The sequence below is a fragment of the Leopardus geoffroyi genome, chromosome A1 (genome assembly GCF_018350155.1).
Source record: "Leopardus geoffroyi isolate Oge1 chromosome A1, O.geoffroyi_Oge1_pat1.0, whole genome shotgun sequence".
Classification (NCBI taxonomy): domain Eukaryota; kingdom Metazoa; phylum Chordata; class Mammalia; order Carnivora; family Felidae; genus Leopardus; species Leopardus geoffroyi.
Genome location: NC_059326.1, coordinates 156,843,607 through 156,861,658, shown reverse-complemented (window position 1 = coordinate 156,861,658; position 18,052 = coordinate 156,843,607). Strand labels below are relative to the sequence as shown.

At 36.5% G+C, this 18,052-nt stretch overlaps 1 protein-coding gene across 17 annotated transcripts in view; it reads left to right on the top strand.

The window, feature by feature from the left end:
- Positions 1-18,052, top strand: part of MCTP1 (multiple C2 and transmembrane domain containing 1) — a 534,160-nt gene that overhangs the window by 235,142 nt on the left and 280,966 nt on the right. For all 17 annotated transcript variants that reach the window (XM_045498313.1, XM_045498373.1, XM_045498303.1 and 14 more), the window contains exon 2: positions 6,086-6,200. In XM_045498313.1, the coding sequence (XP_045354269.1) occupies positions 6,086-6,200 (115 nt within the window). The remainder of the gene's footprint in view (positions 1-6,085; positions 6,201-18,052) is intronic.

The following is an 18,052-nucleotide window of genomic DNA, read 5'->3' as shown; positions in this document are numbered from 1 at the left end:
TACTTTTTTTTTTTAAATAATAGCCATCCTAAAATGCATACTGTGATATCTCATTATGGTTTTGATTTGCGTTTCACTGATACGGATGTTGAGCACCTTGTCATATATTTGTTGACCATTTGTATGGCTTCTTTGGAGAAATGTATGTTCAGCTATTTGCTCAACTTTTAATCAGTTTGTGTGTTTTTTTTGCTATTGAGTTGTATGAGTTCCTCATATATTCTGGATATTAATGCCTTATCAGGTATATGGCTTATAAATATTTTTCCCATTCCATAGGTTGTCTTTATTTCATTGATTGCTACTTTTGCTCTTCAAAAGATTTTTAATTTGATGTTGTCCCCCTAGTCTATTCCTGCTTTTGTTTCCTGTGCTTTTGGTGTCATATCCAAAAACTCATTGTCAAAACCAATATCAAGGAGCTTTTTCCCATGCTGTATTTTTTCTGGTAGTTGTACAACTTCAAGTCTTATAATTAAGTCTTGAATCTGTTTCGAGCTGATTTTCACATATGGCATAAGATGAGGGTCTAATTTCATTCCTTTGCATGTGGATATCCATTTTTAACAGCAACATGTACTAAAAAGGCTATATTTTCTCCACTTTGTGTTTTTGGTGCCTTTACAGAAGGTTAGTTGACCATGGGTTTCTTCTCTGATGTGTGGGTTTCTTTCTGGGCCTTTTATTTTGTTCCATTGATTTATGTGTCTATTTTTATGCCTGCACCTTACTGTTTTGATCAGTAGCTTTGTAGTATAGTTTGAAATCAAGAAGTGTGATGTCTCCACATTTGTTCTTTCTCAAGGTTGTTTTGACTCTGTGGGGTCCTTTGTGGTTCCACATGATCCAGCAATCCCACTCCTCGGGATTTATGCAAAGGAATTTAAGTCAAGATCTTAAAGAGATAACCACATTCCCATGTCTATTATAGTATTCATAATAACCAAAATATGTCCAACTTAAATTTCCATTGATGGATGAATGGATAAAGGAAAATTTTTGTATGCATATAATAGATATAATAGAATAACATCCTGCCTTAAAAGCAATGAAGGAAAATCATCCATGTATGATAATATGTGGGAACCTGGACAACATTATGCTAAGTGAAATAAGCCAAACATAGAAAGACAAATCCTGAATGATCTCACTTACATGTAGAATCTAAAACAGTCAAACTTATAAAAGCAGAGAATGGTGATTTCCAGGGCCTAGGAGGAGGGGAAAATGGGGACGAATGGTCAAAGGGTACAAAGTTTCAGTTATACAGGATGAATAAAGTCTGGAGATCTGCTGTACAGCATAATGCCTTTGGCTAATAATACTGTATTGTATACTTAAAATTTTCTAAGAGGGTAGATCTGCAATTAAGTATTCTTACTACAAACCATAATAATAATGGTAATAATAATAATAAAGGAAGTGGGAGAAAACTTTTGGAGGTGCTGGGTTTGTAGCCTTGATGGTGGTGATGATTTCAAGTTGTTTATTGAATATGTATAGCTTTTTCTACCTCCAATCATAACTCAATAAAGTAGTTTAAAAATAGCAACTAAGTGTGGAGCATGACAGTTTAGGGAAGGGAAGAATATATTTGAAGTTCCTATAATAGTCACTATAGAAATCTTAAATTTGGAAAAAAAAAAAAAAAAAGGTTTTTAAAATGATTGTTTTAGAGCTGTATATGTACCTAACACTTCAGATACATCTTTCCTAATACCTTTTAACATTCCATGACTTAAGATACTTTACAATAAACAATTATATTTCTAGTATGTCTGTATATAATCAGCCTACCGATTTTCTTTTTGGAACCATCTCAGTGAGCCTGAGGAGAGATGACTCTCTAGATCTGCTTAAGTTCTTGACCACCTTCTTTCAGGGAGTTGGAGGTGTCCTTGGAAGCTGACACCATGGTGGCTTGAAGCTTGCTTCTCATCTCACACTGCTGGCACACCATTCTCTCAGGGGTTCAGCTCAGACTTCCGTGTGACTCATCCATCCATTTCCCATATCTCCCACATCTTGTCAGTTGACAAATTCAGTTGATTGAATCTCTTCAATATCTCTCAAATTTACTTTTATTTCCATTACCACTGACCAGATCAGGCCCTTGTGACTTAAACTGGACTGTTATAAAACCTGTTAAATAATGTCTATATCGACAGGATTTTTCTTCTCTTTTCTATCCTATGGAGAGAAAAGGCCTGGTTTTGATTATTTCTGAAATCTAAGCACTTACTCCAGAGCATATAGGCAATAAATGTTTGTTAAATGAGGCCTGGTTATAGTGCTTCCTCTCTTCAAAACCTGGGATGGTTTCATGTTGCCCATGGGTTGAAACTCCTGTCAGCCTGGAGTCAATGCACATCAGCCTTCCTTTACACAGGTTAGTGATGTACCCTCTGGTGACTATTCACCTTGGGCTGTCACTGATTTTCCCATCTTCCCTTCTTTCAAATCTTCACTAGTCAAAGTCCTACCCATATTTTCACACCCTACTCCATTGTCATGTCTCTGAAGGCACCTCAGATTTTTCTCACATAATAAATTGGTCTTTCTTTCCTGCTGTCCCAATGACTAAATAATTCCATTATAGTACAGTCCGTCTTTAATTACAGCTCTTGAGTGGATAGGGTTTCTTTATAAGAGCCAATTTTGATTAGTTGGTAATGGCAGCCTATATGACTATATACTAAAAAAGGTTTCTGATGGTATACTTGGTATAGTTTTCTTTGGCACAGAAGGTCCCAAAACAGATCAGATGCCACCCATGGTCATAGAAAAAGAGAGGAAATAAACTGCCTATGAGTAGCCAACTTTGTTTTTTACCCCCATGTGTGTATCTACTCGGCCAGATCTTATGTCCTTAAAGACATCTTTCTCTTTTCATTGCCTCTGTCACAATTTGTGTTCAATTTGATTCTTAAACACTCTATTCCCTGATTTTAAAAGTTTACAATCTAAAGTGGCAAATATGACATTTGATATAGAATGTGATAACGGACAAGAAAGATATAAAGGCTAATAAAATGGCCCTGGAAGACTGTGTAGGAAGACAAGACATGGAGAGCAAGAGGGGAAAGGCAGGTATCTGTTCAAAGGAAATGAAATCAGTATCTTGGAAAGAGATATGTATTCCCATGTTCATTACAGTATTAATCACAATAGCCAAGATACAGAAACAACATAAATGTTTGTCATCGTGTGAATGGATAAAGAAAATGTAATAAACACACACACACACACACACACACACACACACACACACGGAGGAAAATTATTCAGGCTTTAAAAATCCAGTAAATAGAAGTCCAGTGAAGCTATCTCTTAAATTGGTGTTGAATTCTAAAAGAGCAAAAGTGAGAAACCTAATATAACTAAAATTACCTTTGAAACTTCCTTAATTTGCCCATATAGTATAATATACATTTCAAAATATTATACCAGGTACTCTATAAATAATTAACTCTAAACTTCAAGACACACTGGAAAGAACAATGAAAACTACAAAATATACAGCGATCTGAGCATTCAAACTTTTCTGCCTTTGAAGTACTATCAAAATACTACAGGAGGATGCTAGAAAATGTCTCCTTTCCCATAGATTTTATTCTATTTCTGAGAAAGTGGTAAATCTGTCTATATTTAATATTTATTGATGGGCTTGTTTAGTTTGAAATTATGTATGTACAAGAGCCTAATGAAAGGCTTGGAATGTACTTGGAGCTTAACAGATGTTTGCTGGATTTGAATTTATTTATTTATTTATTTTATTATTTTTTTTTTTTAAATTTTTTTTTCAACGTTTATTTATTTTTGGGACAGAGAGAGACAGAGCATGAACGGGGGAGGGGCAGAGAGAGAGGGAGACACAGAATTGGAAACAGGCTCCAGGCTCTGAGCCATCAGCCCAGAGCCCGACGCGGGGCTCGAACCCACGGACCGCGAGATCGCGACCTGGCTGAAGTCGGACGCCCAACCGACTGCGCCACCCAGGCGCCCCTGGATTTGAATTTAAATCTTGCTTATTAATTAGACCCATATACAAACTTTTTTGAAAAGTTGTTTAGAAGACCTTGATTGGCTTCCTGTCTTTCGAAGTTGGCATCTTCTGTGTGGCGCAGTGAACAGCTGTCAGTCTTGCCATTTACAGTAGTTTCAAGACACCCTACCCTAGTTCTGGAAATGTGTATTAAAGGGAGATAACATTTTTTGCCCTCCAAACTTGAAAAATAACATCCTATGCTGACTAGCATCTGGGAAATAGGCAGTCTTGTATACTTTCAATAGTAGTATGAACTATTTAAACTTTTTTTCGGAAAAATTCATCCTATGAGTGAAATAAAAGCACAAGTCCTTGTAGTGGCAACTACTGAAACCAGCTCCTAATCAATAGAGAAATCATGGTACTCCCACACTATGTAAAATGATATACCTAAAAAAAAAAAAAAAAACAGAACAAAAAACCTAAATATATCTGTATGTGGGGATTAGCAAAGCACCCATGACTTTTTTAAGTTAAATAAATTGTGAAATAATAGGCAAAAATATAATACTGTCTTTGTTAAAATAAAAACAAAAACTGAAAACTCAGTCAAAGAAAAATAAACCCATATGTGTATGTGTTTGTATAAACCCTTCAAAAGTGTGGAAGGGTGTACTCTAAATTATTATAATCGGTAACCCCAAGGAGGTGGGCAAATGGATGTTTGAGGGAAGACCAACACAATCATTTCACCTTTGTTCCTCTGTTGTTTGAAGGCATGATTCAAAGTAGTGGTGTTAAGAATTAAAAGAAAAAGACAACTGGGAGATGTAATGGGGGTGGAAATGGAGTGGGTGGGATTTGGCAACTTTCTGAACGCGGTAGAGAGGGAAATGAAGAAATCAAGGAGATTCTGTGATTTCCAGCCTAAGCCACTGTGAGAATAGTGTCTGTCATACATAGGAACAGGGATACCATGAGAAGAAGTGGAATCTTTTTTGTTGTTACCAGAGGAGAGATGAGGACTTGTCAAAGATGTGCTGCTTCTTATTTTAAATGATAATTTCTCCTATAGGAAAGCTTTCTTCTTGGTCTTGAAACATTAAAAAAAAAAGCTGCTTTATAGTATTGCATATGAAATATAGAACTTAAAGAGCCAGACTGGTGTCTAAAATTTTACCTTGTCCTTGCATATTATTCCAAAACAAAAGAATTTTTCTTTTTGTATTAGAAGAAAAATTAGAGGAATTTAAAATCATTTCGAATGTGTAAAGAAAAGTAAGTTTTCCTATTGTATTCAAAGTGGCATAAAATATAAAATATGACCAATCAATTTTTACTGTTTCTTTTGTGTTGTTTCAATATAGCTATTCCTCTTACAAGTGTTTATTTTACTTAATGCCTGTAAATTAATAGTATATTGTTACTGAAGTTATTCTCTATGGGTAGCCTTGCAGAAATTTTTAGTTCTAGAAATAGCTTGTGCACTTGAACTTCTATTCCATAGCAAGCAGCATTAGAAATTCAGCCCCCCTGAGAATTTATTTCTTGCAAATACTGTCAAAATGCTAGGTGAATTTATTTCTGTATAATTATATCATATTTTATGTTGGAATTGAAAAAAAAGGTGTGTAATCCATCAGTATGACCCTTTTGCACAGATAAATGAGTCACCACAGTTGCCTGAATAGATCATTTTCATTTTCAGCTCACTTGTATGGAAATCAACTGCTCTTGCGTACTTTTATTCTCCATTCATCACTGATTGTATTTTTATCTCAGACACGATTCCTATGTTAGTCTTCCTTGGTTGAATTATGTGGGGCTTTCCATGGGAAATGTTTTCCTGTTATATTTGTTATCTGTAATCTGAGTTAAAACAAGAATTCCTGTAAGTGCCATGTTTTTATTTTGATCTAAATAATTTCATGAATTTAAAAACCTTCACAGAACTGGGTGACTATGACGTGTGAATGCACAAGATGATTTATTTGATTGACTAATTTTAACAACTTGAGTGAAGCTGCATATGGTCCCCCACTGAAGGAAATAGGAAACATATTAAATTTAATATTTTGCATAATTCTTGTTTTTCAGAAAATAAATACTGCTGGAACCAGTAATGCAGATGTCCCCTTGGCTGATCCCGGAATGTACCAATTGGACATTACCTTAAGAAGGGGTCAAAGTTTAGCTGCCCGAGATCGAGGAGGTAAGAACATAAGAACAACATCACCTGGAAACTTATCCTAAATTTTTGACAGATTCTGTTTTCCTTATGGTGGCTTAAGTTAAAAAAATCAACTATAATTTTATAATTTTCAGAAGGTTGTGTTCAACAATATGGCTTGAAGCTTTATTTGACTCCTGTGACCATGGAGCAAGAGGTTACGATACAAATCAAAAACTCCTACACTGGCCCTGACCCAGACAGCATGGTTCCTACCAAATTGCTGACAAATTAGACTCTTCCTTATATATTATCAGTGACATAATTGGTTAGTAGATGAAGCACATATTTGGAGCCATATCAGAAGTCAACTTTTGGCAGACCTGAAATTGTTGTTGCTGCATAGATTTGCATAGCTGCATCTGCTAAAACTGCAGAATCCAGAACTAAAATTTCACCAAAACTTTGGAGATTCCCACAGGTGATTTTCTGAGGCTTCATTGGACCTGGCAATAATCTCATAGTAGGTCTTTGTAGGCCACAATGAAAGAACAGAAAAGGAAAATTGTCTTTAGTTTCTGGATTCCAAATCTCAAGGCAGTCTCCTGGGGAACTAGCTTGGGCTACATTAGGGATTCCTTGAACCCAGATTAAAGGCAGCACCAGGGATGGACCCTAACTAGACTTGGATCATCCTTTTCATATTTTGAAATACCAGCCATTCAAAATGTGGAGACCTGAGTGCCCTGAGGACTCACAATTCCAAAGGAAGCTGAATTTAAGTTTAACTCCTCCAATAAGGAAGGAGGCTCCTCCAGTAAGCCTCTAACAGGCGTCAGACAACCTGAAGAGGTTTCCTGGCATCATGCGGTGTTGTTTTCTCTTCCCACCCTATTTGACGTACACACTTAGGTTGTGGAAGGAACCAAATTAGGACAATAGCTTATAATATCTACATCCCGTCTCTATAAGAACAAAATAGAGAAAATAATTTAGTATAATAATGGGCTTTTTAAGACCAGAAACTATATAACTAATCGATTTGATTCTTGAATAAAAACTAGTAAATATCAGAACATTCTTAAGGAATGAAGGTGTATTGGAAATATAGAATTTTAATACATTTAATTTTCAAAATTAACCATCCAGTTAACTAGCTGAGGACACATTTTTATTGAATTTAACTGCTTGTCTCAAAAGCAGTTACAATTAGATTAGAGAAAGAAAATAATGCTATTAACATAGTATTATTTTGTTGTATATATTTATGCAACTTGTTTTTAGTTTTCAGAGTATTCTTAATTACATTACATTGCATCATTTGATTTAAAATAGAATTGAATTAGTCATCAGGAGATCAAATTTTTAGTTCTAGTTATGCACTCCCAACAATATTAAATACATGTGTAAATAATTATTTAATACAACATTGTTTGTAACTATAAAATGCCCATAAATAGGAACGGTGGTTAAATAAACCATGGTACATCCACATGATCAAATACTATGCAGCTATAAAGTAAAGAATAAGGAAATTATCTAGGAATCGATATGAAAAGAGTTGCAGGATATATTATTAAGTGACAAAGCAAAATATGAAAGATTACTGATAGTATGGAATATAAGAAAGGAGGGAGTGTAAGAAATTATGCATTATCTGGTCATTTGTTCAAAAAGAAATATCAGAAGTAAAATCCAGAAGCTAATGAGATTGGTAACATACATAATATGGGTAAGGACAGGTGTTAAGAATGAGGGATGGGAATGGGATAAAAAGGGTGAGGAAGAAGTTAATGTTCTTTGAGTAAACCTTGTTATTATGGCAGTATTTCAGATCCAGTTAACTAGATAAATAAGTAAGTATCTATTAGGATGTGGGAGGAACCCAAAATTAATTGTAACTATAATCATACCTTACGGGGATGAGGAATAAAACAACTAATCTAAGTGATCATGTAAAACAGTGTTTAGATTATACACCATAAAATTCAAGACAAAAAGCACTATCCATGATCTACCTTAGAGCATGACTGCCAATTCTGAAACTACTTAATGTGTGTAATAGGACTGAACAAGTAAGTAAATATATTATACATAATGAGAGCCAGGTTTTCCACTGTTGGAAAAAGAAGTTATAAAAATAGAACAAGAAAGATGGAATGAACCTTCTGGTGTTAGAAAGGCATCAGTATGAACTAATGGTTTTAATATGTATAACTAATAGTTTTTAATATGTAAATGGTTTCTAATAGAGATTAAAATGGATAGAAGTGTGTGTGTGTGTGTGTGTGTGTGTGTGTGTGTGTGTGTGTGTTTCCTACATCTGTTTGCTGACAGGGCCTAGAAGCAATTCCAAATGTGTAATGGCAGACAAGCAATCGACATACCATTGGGTCCAGATTTTGGTTTCTAAACACAGTTTCCCTAATAAAAGTAAGCAGGGCTCCTACAGAAATGGTTGATTGCAGATCCGGGGCAAGGAAAGTACAAGATGAGCATGGAATATTTTGCAGTCCCAGACAGTAAGGAAGTAATAAAAAATTGATGGCATGATGTCAAAACAACATAGAAGCCAACTTAAAAAAGCAGCTCCTAGTAATCAAAACTTGGACAATTTCAGCAACAAAATGAATGATGGTAATAATGAATTCTAACCCATCAAATAATATAATATCAATATCTATGAATTCATGCTGGTAAGTAAATAACTGAATACATAAGGAAGCAGGGGAGCAGGTACAGCTTTTCCTTATGGCATAATTCCAACAAACAACTGTAGAAGGGAAAATAGGAATAGAAAATTGCGTTTTAACAAACACCACAGTAACATGTTGCAGGCAAAAATCAATAGATGCCACAATTATATGTGCGAAATTATGATGAGAAATAGGATATTTGCATCATTTCAAGGAATTTCCCAACAATAGACATATGAGTTACAAAGGAAGAATAGTAACTTTCCAGTGGAGAAACTTGGAAGACACCACCTAACCCAAGTGGATTGAGACAGACACGGACCCCCTGGTATGATGCATTGACAAAGGTTCATCCTTTCTGTAACACTCTTGTTAACAATGCATAACATCAATGTGATTGTGAGAAAACATAAGGCAAACTCTGGCAATATATGATGCTAGTTACCTGAACAGAGTAGCAGCTACCCTTTGGACAGGGTGCACACAGTCTTGCCCCACCGTTCCGTGTCTCCACGGATCTCAGCATGGATGGCACTGTCCACACACTGTCTTTCTTATAGTTGCAAATTATTCTGTATGGTTGTCTCTGCCAAAAATAGGAAGTTTTTCAAGGTAGAGCAAGAGGACCATGTTCTTAAGAAAAACAGGAAAGAAAATACTTTGTGGAGGTGAAGAATATCCCAAAGTGTTTAAAATGCGAACTACAATCCAGCTTCACTGTTTTACTTACTTGGCCTGGCATTTATGAGGTTTTTATTGACTACATGTGAGAAGAGATATTTAAACAAAGGAAAAAAACTGAGTTAAGTATTGGATTGATTAAAATTTATCTTAGACACACTTGTGAATGACAGGTGTGTTAAGCATGTGATTGGATAGGTCATATTGGGTCACTTTAAACTTGTGAATTTTATACAGATAATTTATACATACAGGACAGTTAGATGGAGATAGGTAGTTTGAAGTGAGAAAACAAGCGAAGAAACACTGTAGGCATGTGGGAACATAGTCTTGAGGGCCTCATTTGGAATTATGGATGTGGAAATGGAGAAGGAAAGGAAAATGTGAGAGGCCCTCCAGAGGAAGTCTGCTAGCACCTGAGGTCAAATGTCTGAGGGAGTTCAGAAAAACCTTTGAGATTTAAGGATGATCGTACCTGGGAGCCATGTGGATTTTGGAAAAAGGTGAATGTCAGCAAAAATATTTGTATAACTATTAGAACTAACAGAAATTGTACTCTTATCATTTATTGCATTGATGCCCTTACCAACTGCCCATCAAAACCAAAATACCTGTGCCCCCTCTGTTACATATCACCCATGCACAGAATAGTAGAATGGAAAAACTCACTTCACTGTCACCAACGCCACTAGAATATTGTTTAAACTTTTCATCTCCAGAATCTTCCTTCATAACATAATTGGCACTGAGTTAGGCTCAGCGGTCAGAACTGGCCATCATTCTTCTTACAATGCTACTGCCTCTTGTTAGGTGTTATCGTCTCTGCTTTAAGCAGTCTAATGAACTAGAAACACATGATCTTAAAGAGTCGGACAGACATAATTTCAAAACCAAGCTCAACATTTTATTAGCTCTGTGATTTTGAGTGAAATGTGTAATCTCTCTGCTGAAGTTGTATGGGTCCAGAGTTAGCAAACAAAAATACAGGATGCCTCATTAAGTTTGAATTTCAGGTAAGCAACACATTATCTTTTAGTAGAAATGCATCGCATCTAATCCACAATATAATGAATATAGATAATAATATCATACCATACGTAATGTGGTAAGTATTGCTATAATGGCAACATATGACAATTTATAAATGTATCAGAGTAACAGGCTGAACACCTCAAACTTACACAATATTACATGTTAATTTATTCGATAAAAAATTAATAAAAATTTGTTAAATTCATCTCACACTACTTGGGACACACTTTACTAAAATGTCACATATTGTTTATCTGAAATTTCAGTTTTAACTGAATTCCTTATTTTAGCAGGCAGCCTTGTGACAATCATCATGTCTAGTTATTATTAGAACAATGCTATTTATATTTTGATTGGACTGGGTTTTTCGGGACCAAATTATAATCTAGCACATTTGAATGTAATGTCTTGACAGGATTATTTGTATTGTTAGAAAAGGGAGAGAGAGTAATCTGTGTACTTAAGTCTGGTGCTAGCAATTCTCTCCAATGTTATTTCTTGTGATTTGTACCATGGGAGAGGTATTAATTTTCTAGGGCTGATTTTACAAATTAGCACAAACTTGGTGGCTTAAAACAACAGAGATTTATTACCTCTCTGGAGTCCAGCTCTGGAGTCCAGGAGTCAAATAGTCAAAGGCAATACTCCCTCCAGAAGCTCTTGGGAAAAATTCTTCTTCCCTGCTTCGTCTAGTTCCTGTTGACTCCAGGGATCCCTTGCGCTGTGGTAGCGTCACTCTGATCTCAGCTTCCATCCTTACATGGTACCCCCCTCTGTGTCTCTAAGTCTCAAATCCCTCCCTGCTTTCTCTCTCATAAGGACTGTCATTGGATTTAGGGCCTAACCTAAATCCAGGATGATCTCATCTGAAGATTAGTACCTTCAGTACATCTACAAAGCCCCTATTTCCAAATAAGGTCACCTTTACAAGTATCGGGGTTAGGACTGAGACATATCTCTGGGAGAACCCAAGTCAACCCACGATAGAGGACAACTGATTCTCTTCAAATACTACGAATAAATTTAAATATCAAAAAAGTGGGGCGGTGCACCTGGGTGGCTCAGTCAGTTAATTGTCAGACTTCGGCTCAGGTCATGATCTCATGGTTCTTGGGCCCGAGCCCCACACTGGGCTCCGTGCTGCCAGCTTGGAGACTGCCTAAGATTCTCTCTCCCTCTCTGCGCCTCACCACTCATGCTTTCTCTCTCTCTCAAAAATAAGTAAATAAACTTAAAAAATAAATAAAAATTTAAGAATTAAAAAAAGGTTTTAAAAAGTGATCCATGTTATACTGTCACCCAAAAAAGGTCTTAGAACTAAACTATGGCATATAACAAATTCAATGAGGCATTAGATCATCTGCAAAAAAAAAAAAAAAAAAGTGATCCATGGAAACTTGTTTATTGTGATTGTATTTATAACAATGTTAGAAATCCCTGCACTGATGAGTTCGAGAAATCCAGTCCCTCCACTCTGTGAGTCTGATGTGTCACTGCCAAAGGAAAGTTTCCAAGTCTTGTGAGAACAGTGTTTTCAGGTTGGATTAAAGATTACAGAAACCTGGGGGATGGGAAAGGCTTTAGAAGGTTTCCCCCTGCAAGCTTCATTTTTCTCCACAGCATAGTGAAAGCTCACTCATTGAGAACTGATATCAGTTATAAGATAGCCAGATCTGAGAAAATGAATTGGAAAGCATTTTTTCCCAAAATAATTCAATTTGACAAAAACGAAACATTTTTCATTTTTATAGTATATAAGTATAAATAAGCTTTTTTCAAGTTGGAGGGCCTGTCAGCAATTTTGCCATTAAATGTCATTTCTGACAACTTTTAAAGACAGTGATTGTCTGAGTGCGTAAGGCATGGTCACATTTCTGGTGTGAATTATGCATCAGGCATGACGGTTGGTGTTCACATATATTTCCCTCATCTTCATAGGATTGGCTATAAGGGTCGCTGCCATCTCAACACCTTCACTTCCCTTTTGGTGTTCAGGATCCTCTCTGGTTCTGACGCTGAGGAATTTCCTCTCTGGTAGATGGCCATATATCCTGGTTTGCCTGAGGGAAGCTCTTTTTTTTTGTTTTTGTTTAACTGGCATAATTGTTAATAGTGCTTCGTTTCACTCTCAAAAGCATCCCAATGTCAGAGACATACTGTATATAGTGATGGTTCCTAGAAAAAGTTCTAGTCCTGTTAAAGTTGGTCAGAAAATTAAGCTGTGTGAATGTCCCTTTTTTCCCAGAAGGAGAATGCGGCTTGTATCATCAGAGGAAGGTTTATCTCTGAGCAGGTTGGAGATACTTTTTTCTTGGCAACTCCTTCTTTACATTTACAATGGTTGATGAGCTATTTTGATCAAGAAAACGTCTGTCAGGTTGCATTGTTTGTGCTAAGATTGTGAATTGAATGTGTTGTCAGTCAATTGTTTTTTCACATTTCTTACAAGTGGTGGAATCTGGTAGAGCCTGTTTTACCCAATACAAACACAATCATATACATACATGTTAAATGTCATTCCTTTTACTAGTTTCCTACCATTGAGAAATTTTTTTAAAAATCACAGGGACTTAGAGTTTTAATAATAGCTATTTCACATAGTCTATCATCTTTCTTTTATTATTATTATTTTTTTTTTTTTTTTTGAGAGAGAGAGAGAGATACAGAGCATGAGTGGAGGCAGGACAGAGACACAGAATCCGAAGCAGACTCCAGGCTCTGAGCTGTCAGCACAGAGCCCAACATAGGGCTCGAACCCACGAACCATGAGATCATGACCTGAGCTGAAGTCAGATGCTCAACTGACTGAGCCCCCATAAGCCCCCCATACAATGTATGATCTTAAATTAAGCCTAATATATACATATATATATATATATATGTACACAGACATACACATATGTACATATATATCTATAAGCTTCTGCAGAATACATTCTGTTCTGTTTTTCCTATCTTATTCTCATAGGTGCAAAAAACATCACTCACTGATACACAAAGATTCCCCTGCTACATGTTAACATAACTAAAGCCATACAATTACTAAACACTGGTAATGAAATTCTACCTGAGATTTTGTAAATGACTCCAGGACTGCACCATTGTTCTGGAAAGCTTTTTTGTACTGGTCTTAACACTTCACTTATTCTGAGCCAGAGCAAAGGGTTCAGTGACCCTTCTCCAGCTGTCTGCAGCACTACATACACCAGGGTGTTCCTTTCTTCAAAATTCGCAAGAAGTGACATTCTTGACTAAATGAAAATCTGAAACTCTTTAAGCCACACAGCAACTACTACACCAGTCTCCTGAAGGGACTCTGAAGATGATGGTCCATAGATGAAATGTGGTCACATCACACCTAACTAAATAATACTAACTTTCAAATGTGCTGTTTCTTATATTGTTATGGTTTCAGATTTACTTTCTTTAATTGTATTTATATATATATTTATTTAAAGTTTATTTATTTATTTTGAAAGAGAAAGAGTGCACAAGGGGGAAGTTCAGAGAGAGAGGGAGAGAGAGAATCCCAAGCAGGCTCTGTGCTTTCAGTGCAGAGCCTGTCATGGGGCTCAGATTCACAAACTATTGAATTCTTGACCTGAGCTGAAACCAAGAGTCAGACGCTTAACCGACTGAGCCACCCATGTGTCCCAGCTTAATTATACAGTAAAACCTTAGTTTGTGAGCATAATTTGTTCTGGAAGCATGCTTGTAATCCAAAGCACTTGTATATCAAAGCGAATTTCCCCATGAGAAATAATGGAAACTCAGATGATTTGTTCCACAACCCAAAAATAATCATATAAAAATGATTACAATACTGTAATATAATACAAGATATTAAGGAAAATGCAAAATATAAAGAAAGATAAACAAATGAACTGACACTAACCTTTGAAAATCTTCGTGGCTCGTGTGAGGGAGACGAGAGAGGAGGGTTATTGTGTAGGACGACTTTCACTGTCACGAATAGAATCACTGCTATCTATTGGCTCAGGGAATAGCCAATAGCTATTTCTTTTCACGCACCTTTAACAAGGAACCTATCCAATGACCTAGAATGAAGCAAAGCATCCCTAAACTTACTGTTGTATGGAAAAGCAAAGGACTGCCCATAGGTGCTTTGAAGTAACAAAAAATATGCTAGTGCCAGTTCTGAAAAATGACTGATTTCTGTCATACACCATGACCTGAGGCCAAGCATCTGAGCATGGGAGATGATCACCCACAATTCCGCAGTGAGAAAGAGAGAGAGAGAGAAGAGAACCATTGGCTCAGTTGTGATCATGTGGCATTTAACTTCACCTACTTCTCATTTATCAAGTTCAAATTTATTAGAAATGTTTGCTCATCTTGCAGAACACTCACAGAACAAGTTACTCACAATACAGGGTTTTACTGTAGTTAGATAAGAAGGACCAACTTTTATTGAATCTTTGCAAAAACTGCAGTGCCATGAAAAGTAAAAGGACCCAGGAAAGGCACTGTGTATAATATCTGACATTGTTCTCAGTGGTTTATCAACAAGGCCAATTAATATGCATCGTATTTCCTTCAGGATCTGCATAGACTTTGCCAATGGTGGATTTTTTGGAAATGTGATTTGATTTGTTATAGATGATTTGATTTAGAATAAGTATAATTTAATTCAGCATCTGTTAACAAAGGATGATTTTAAGCTTAACTCATTTTAAAAGTACATCTCTGAGCTCCATTTATTAGACATTGTCCTTAATTCTCTGGAGGTTAATTAGCTTATATTTATAGTTTACCATATTTAAACTTCTCAAAGAATATGTTCCTTCTTGGTATAAACATAAAGGAAATTTTATGTGTTCCTGAATTTTGATGTATCTTGCCCATGGAAAGAAATATTCTCAGGAATTTAGTAGGATTCACATTCCCTGAAATTGGATCATACGAAGTATACAAAATTATCCTTTTTGAAAATTTTGAAATGTCAATTGGCACAGTATCCCAATTAAGAATGAGCTTATATTTTTGGTACAACTGTTTGGTATAGCCAAACCCTACAAGGTTATAGCCCTGTTGATTAAGATTATTTTAAGAGAGGGCATTCGTTCTAATTAGCACTAATTTAATCTTCTAAACTTTGGGTTGAGAGGAGCAGACTAAAGGGGCTTTATCATGTGCTTATTATAAAATAAACGATTAAAACGAATACCAATATTTAAAGCAGTGACAGCAATATTCTTCAGTGACAGCAGATGGCCACATGGAACTCCTCAAATACAAAACCAAGACCACAGAATTTCTCATATCTGAATCATTCTTTGGAAACCTGTGAAACCATTCTGGCCTTCCTTTCGTGGAACCCCTGAGATGTCCTAGGTCCCGAACTATCCCTCCAGTCTCACTCAGGCCTTCAAGCCTATTTCACTTCTCCTAGAGCTAATGCTAGATGGCAAGATGCCATAGAACCATAGAACCAGAGTCCTTTCAAATGGCCCTTGGACTTTGATAGGAGAGAGCTCTGAACATGGGCTGGAATCACCATGTCTCTGAAAAGCCTAATAGTTTATCAGTCATAGCTGCCCTTAAAGAGCAAGGTCAAGGAAACACAAAGAATCCTGAGCATTCTTGTGTTGTTACTTGATCTACACCTGATGTCTGCTGACTTTGATGTTCCTATGAGACCGACTATCTCTGTGGTGTAGAGGCTGCTTTTAGGCAACCAACTTGAGTATTGGAAACCTGAGTAAGGTAGAAGGACCCACAGTGACCACCAGGCTGACTACAAACCCGCCCGTTAGGCAACCCACTTCAAAATATCCATAAACTCCACCTGACCAATGGGTTACTTAAAGCTGGACACAGGTACCAAAAAAGGAAAATTCCATATGTTCCCATATGTCCTCACCTTCCCCCTTAACTATGGCCTCCCACCTCTGCCTCCCCACAGTCTCTCCTTTGCTGTCCTGACCACTGCTCCCTTGCAGTGTATTCAATAAACTTCTATCTCCTTTGTTCTTCCTTGGGTGAATTCTTTTACCACACACTCGCTGGCCTCCGCCCGATCAGGTTGCCTCACATGTGGGTCCTCCAAAAATTGTGAAAAGAAAATATTTCATTCAATTTAGTTATGAATATGTATCAGAAATGTATCACAGGGGCACCGGGGTGGCTCAGTCTATTAAGCATCCAGCTCTTGACCTTGGCTTAGTTCATGATCTCACGCTTTGTGGTTTGAGCCCCACATCAGGCTCTGTGCTGGCATTGTGGGGCCTGCTTGGGATTCTCTCTCTCTCTCTCTCTCTCTCTCTCTCTCTCTCTCTCTCTGTGCCCCTCCTCCACTACTGTGCATGTGTGTGCTCTCTCTCTCTCTCAAAATAAATGAACTTAAAAAAAATGTATCACATTTCTTTTGCAAGTAAAAAGGCTCCTTCTAGACTATATCAAAGATTCACTCCTAAGAAAATTTTATTGGCAAGTTTTTAGTTTTCTATCTTTATATTATTCTAAAAGCAAACACCAGATTTCTAGATCAAAGATCAGACATTATTACTTATCGTATTGGTTTCCCAAGCTTCACTTTCTCCCTTCAGGGAGATGGCAGTGAGAACATTTGTCAGCTGCGTATACAGGGGGTCTGTACTGTGGAGAAGAATCCAAAATTATGCAACTGGGGAGCTTTATAAAAACAACTGCGCAGCAGCCCCTCCTCCCATCTTAGGAGAGAAAAAGACCTTATCTTTCTGAAGTGAACAGATTCTCTCTTGAGATAAGAGAAGAACTCTTAGATCTTCACAACCATTTGAAATGTAAACTCATGGCTCTAAGCCTTTCAAGCTTCCAATGTGAAAAGAAAATGGTTCTGGGGAAAAGGAGACATTCTCTATCTTTATAGCTTGTACTGAATTTCTTCATTTATTATGTCCCTGTTGTTTACCTTTCCGTTAAGTGTGGATTTTGCCTATTGTCAATAGGTGTAGATGCTGTGTTATTATGGTCTAAAGTGAAATTATCTTTGTAGTTGAAGCATGACCACTTTAGCACTCACAGATATCTTTAGTATGTAGACTGACAAGTGGTTTTAAATTTTAAAGGGTTACAATTTTGTAACAAGTGTACTGAGAGACATTGGCTACAAAATTTATATTTAAGCTTTTCTAGATTTTCTAGTGTTTGGGGGAACATACTAACCTATTGAAAAACGTTCTCAGAGAATAATTTCTAGTTAAATTTAGAAAAGAATTGAACAAAGCTCTCTTCTTTATTAAAGAAAATTTGAGTATAAATTATAAGAATAAAATAAATTACTTTTCCAAAAAGTGTATTAAAGTTTAAAACTTCTCAAGCGTCAGTCAATTATCTTAAATAATATTTCATTAGCAGTGTATCATAGAAGAAAAACACCATGTTTTTTAAGTGTGGATAGGCACAAGCAGAGCATGACACAGATTTGAGCTTCTTTGGGAGATAATCCCAGAAGGCAGTGGTAGGGGCAAGAATAACATAGGG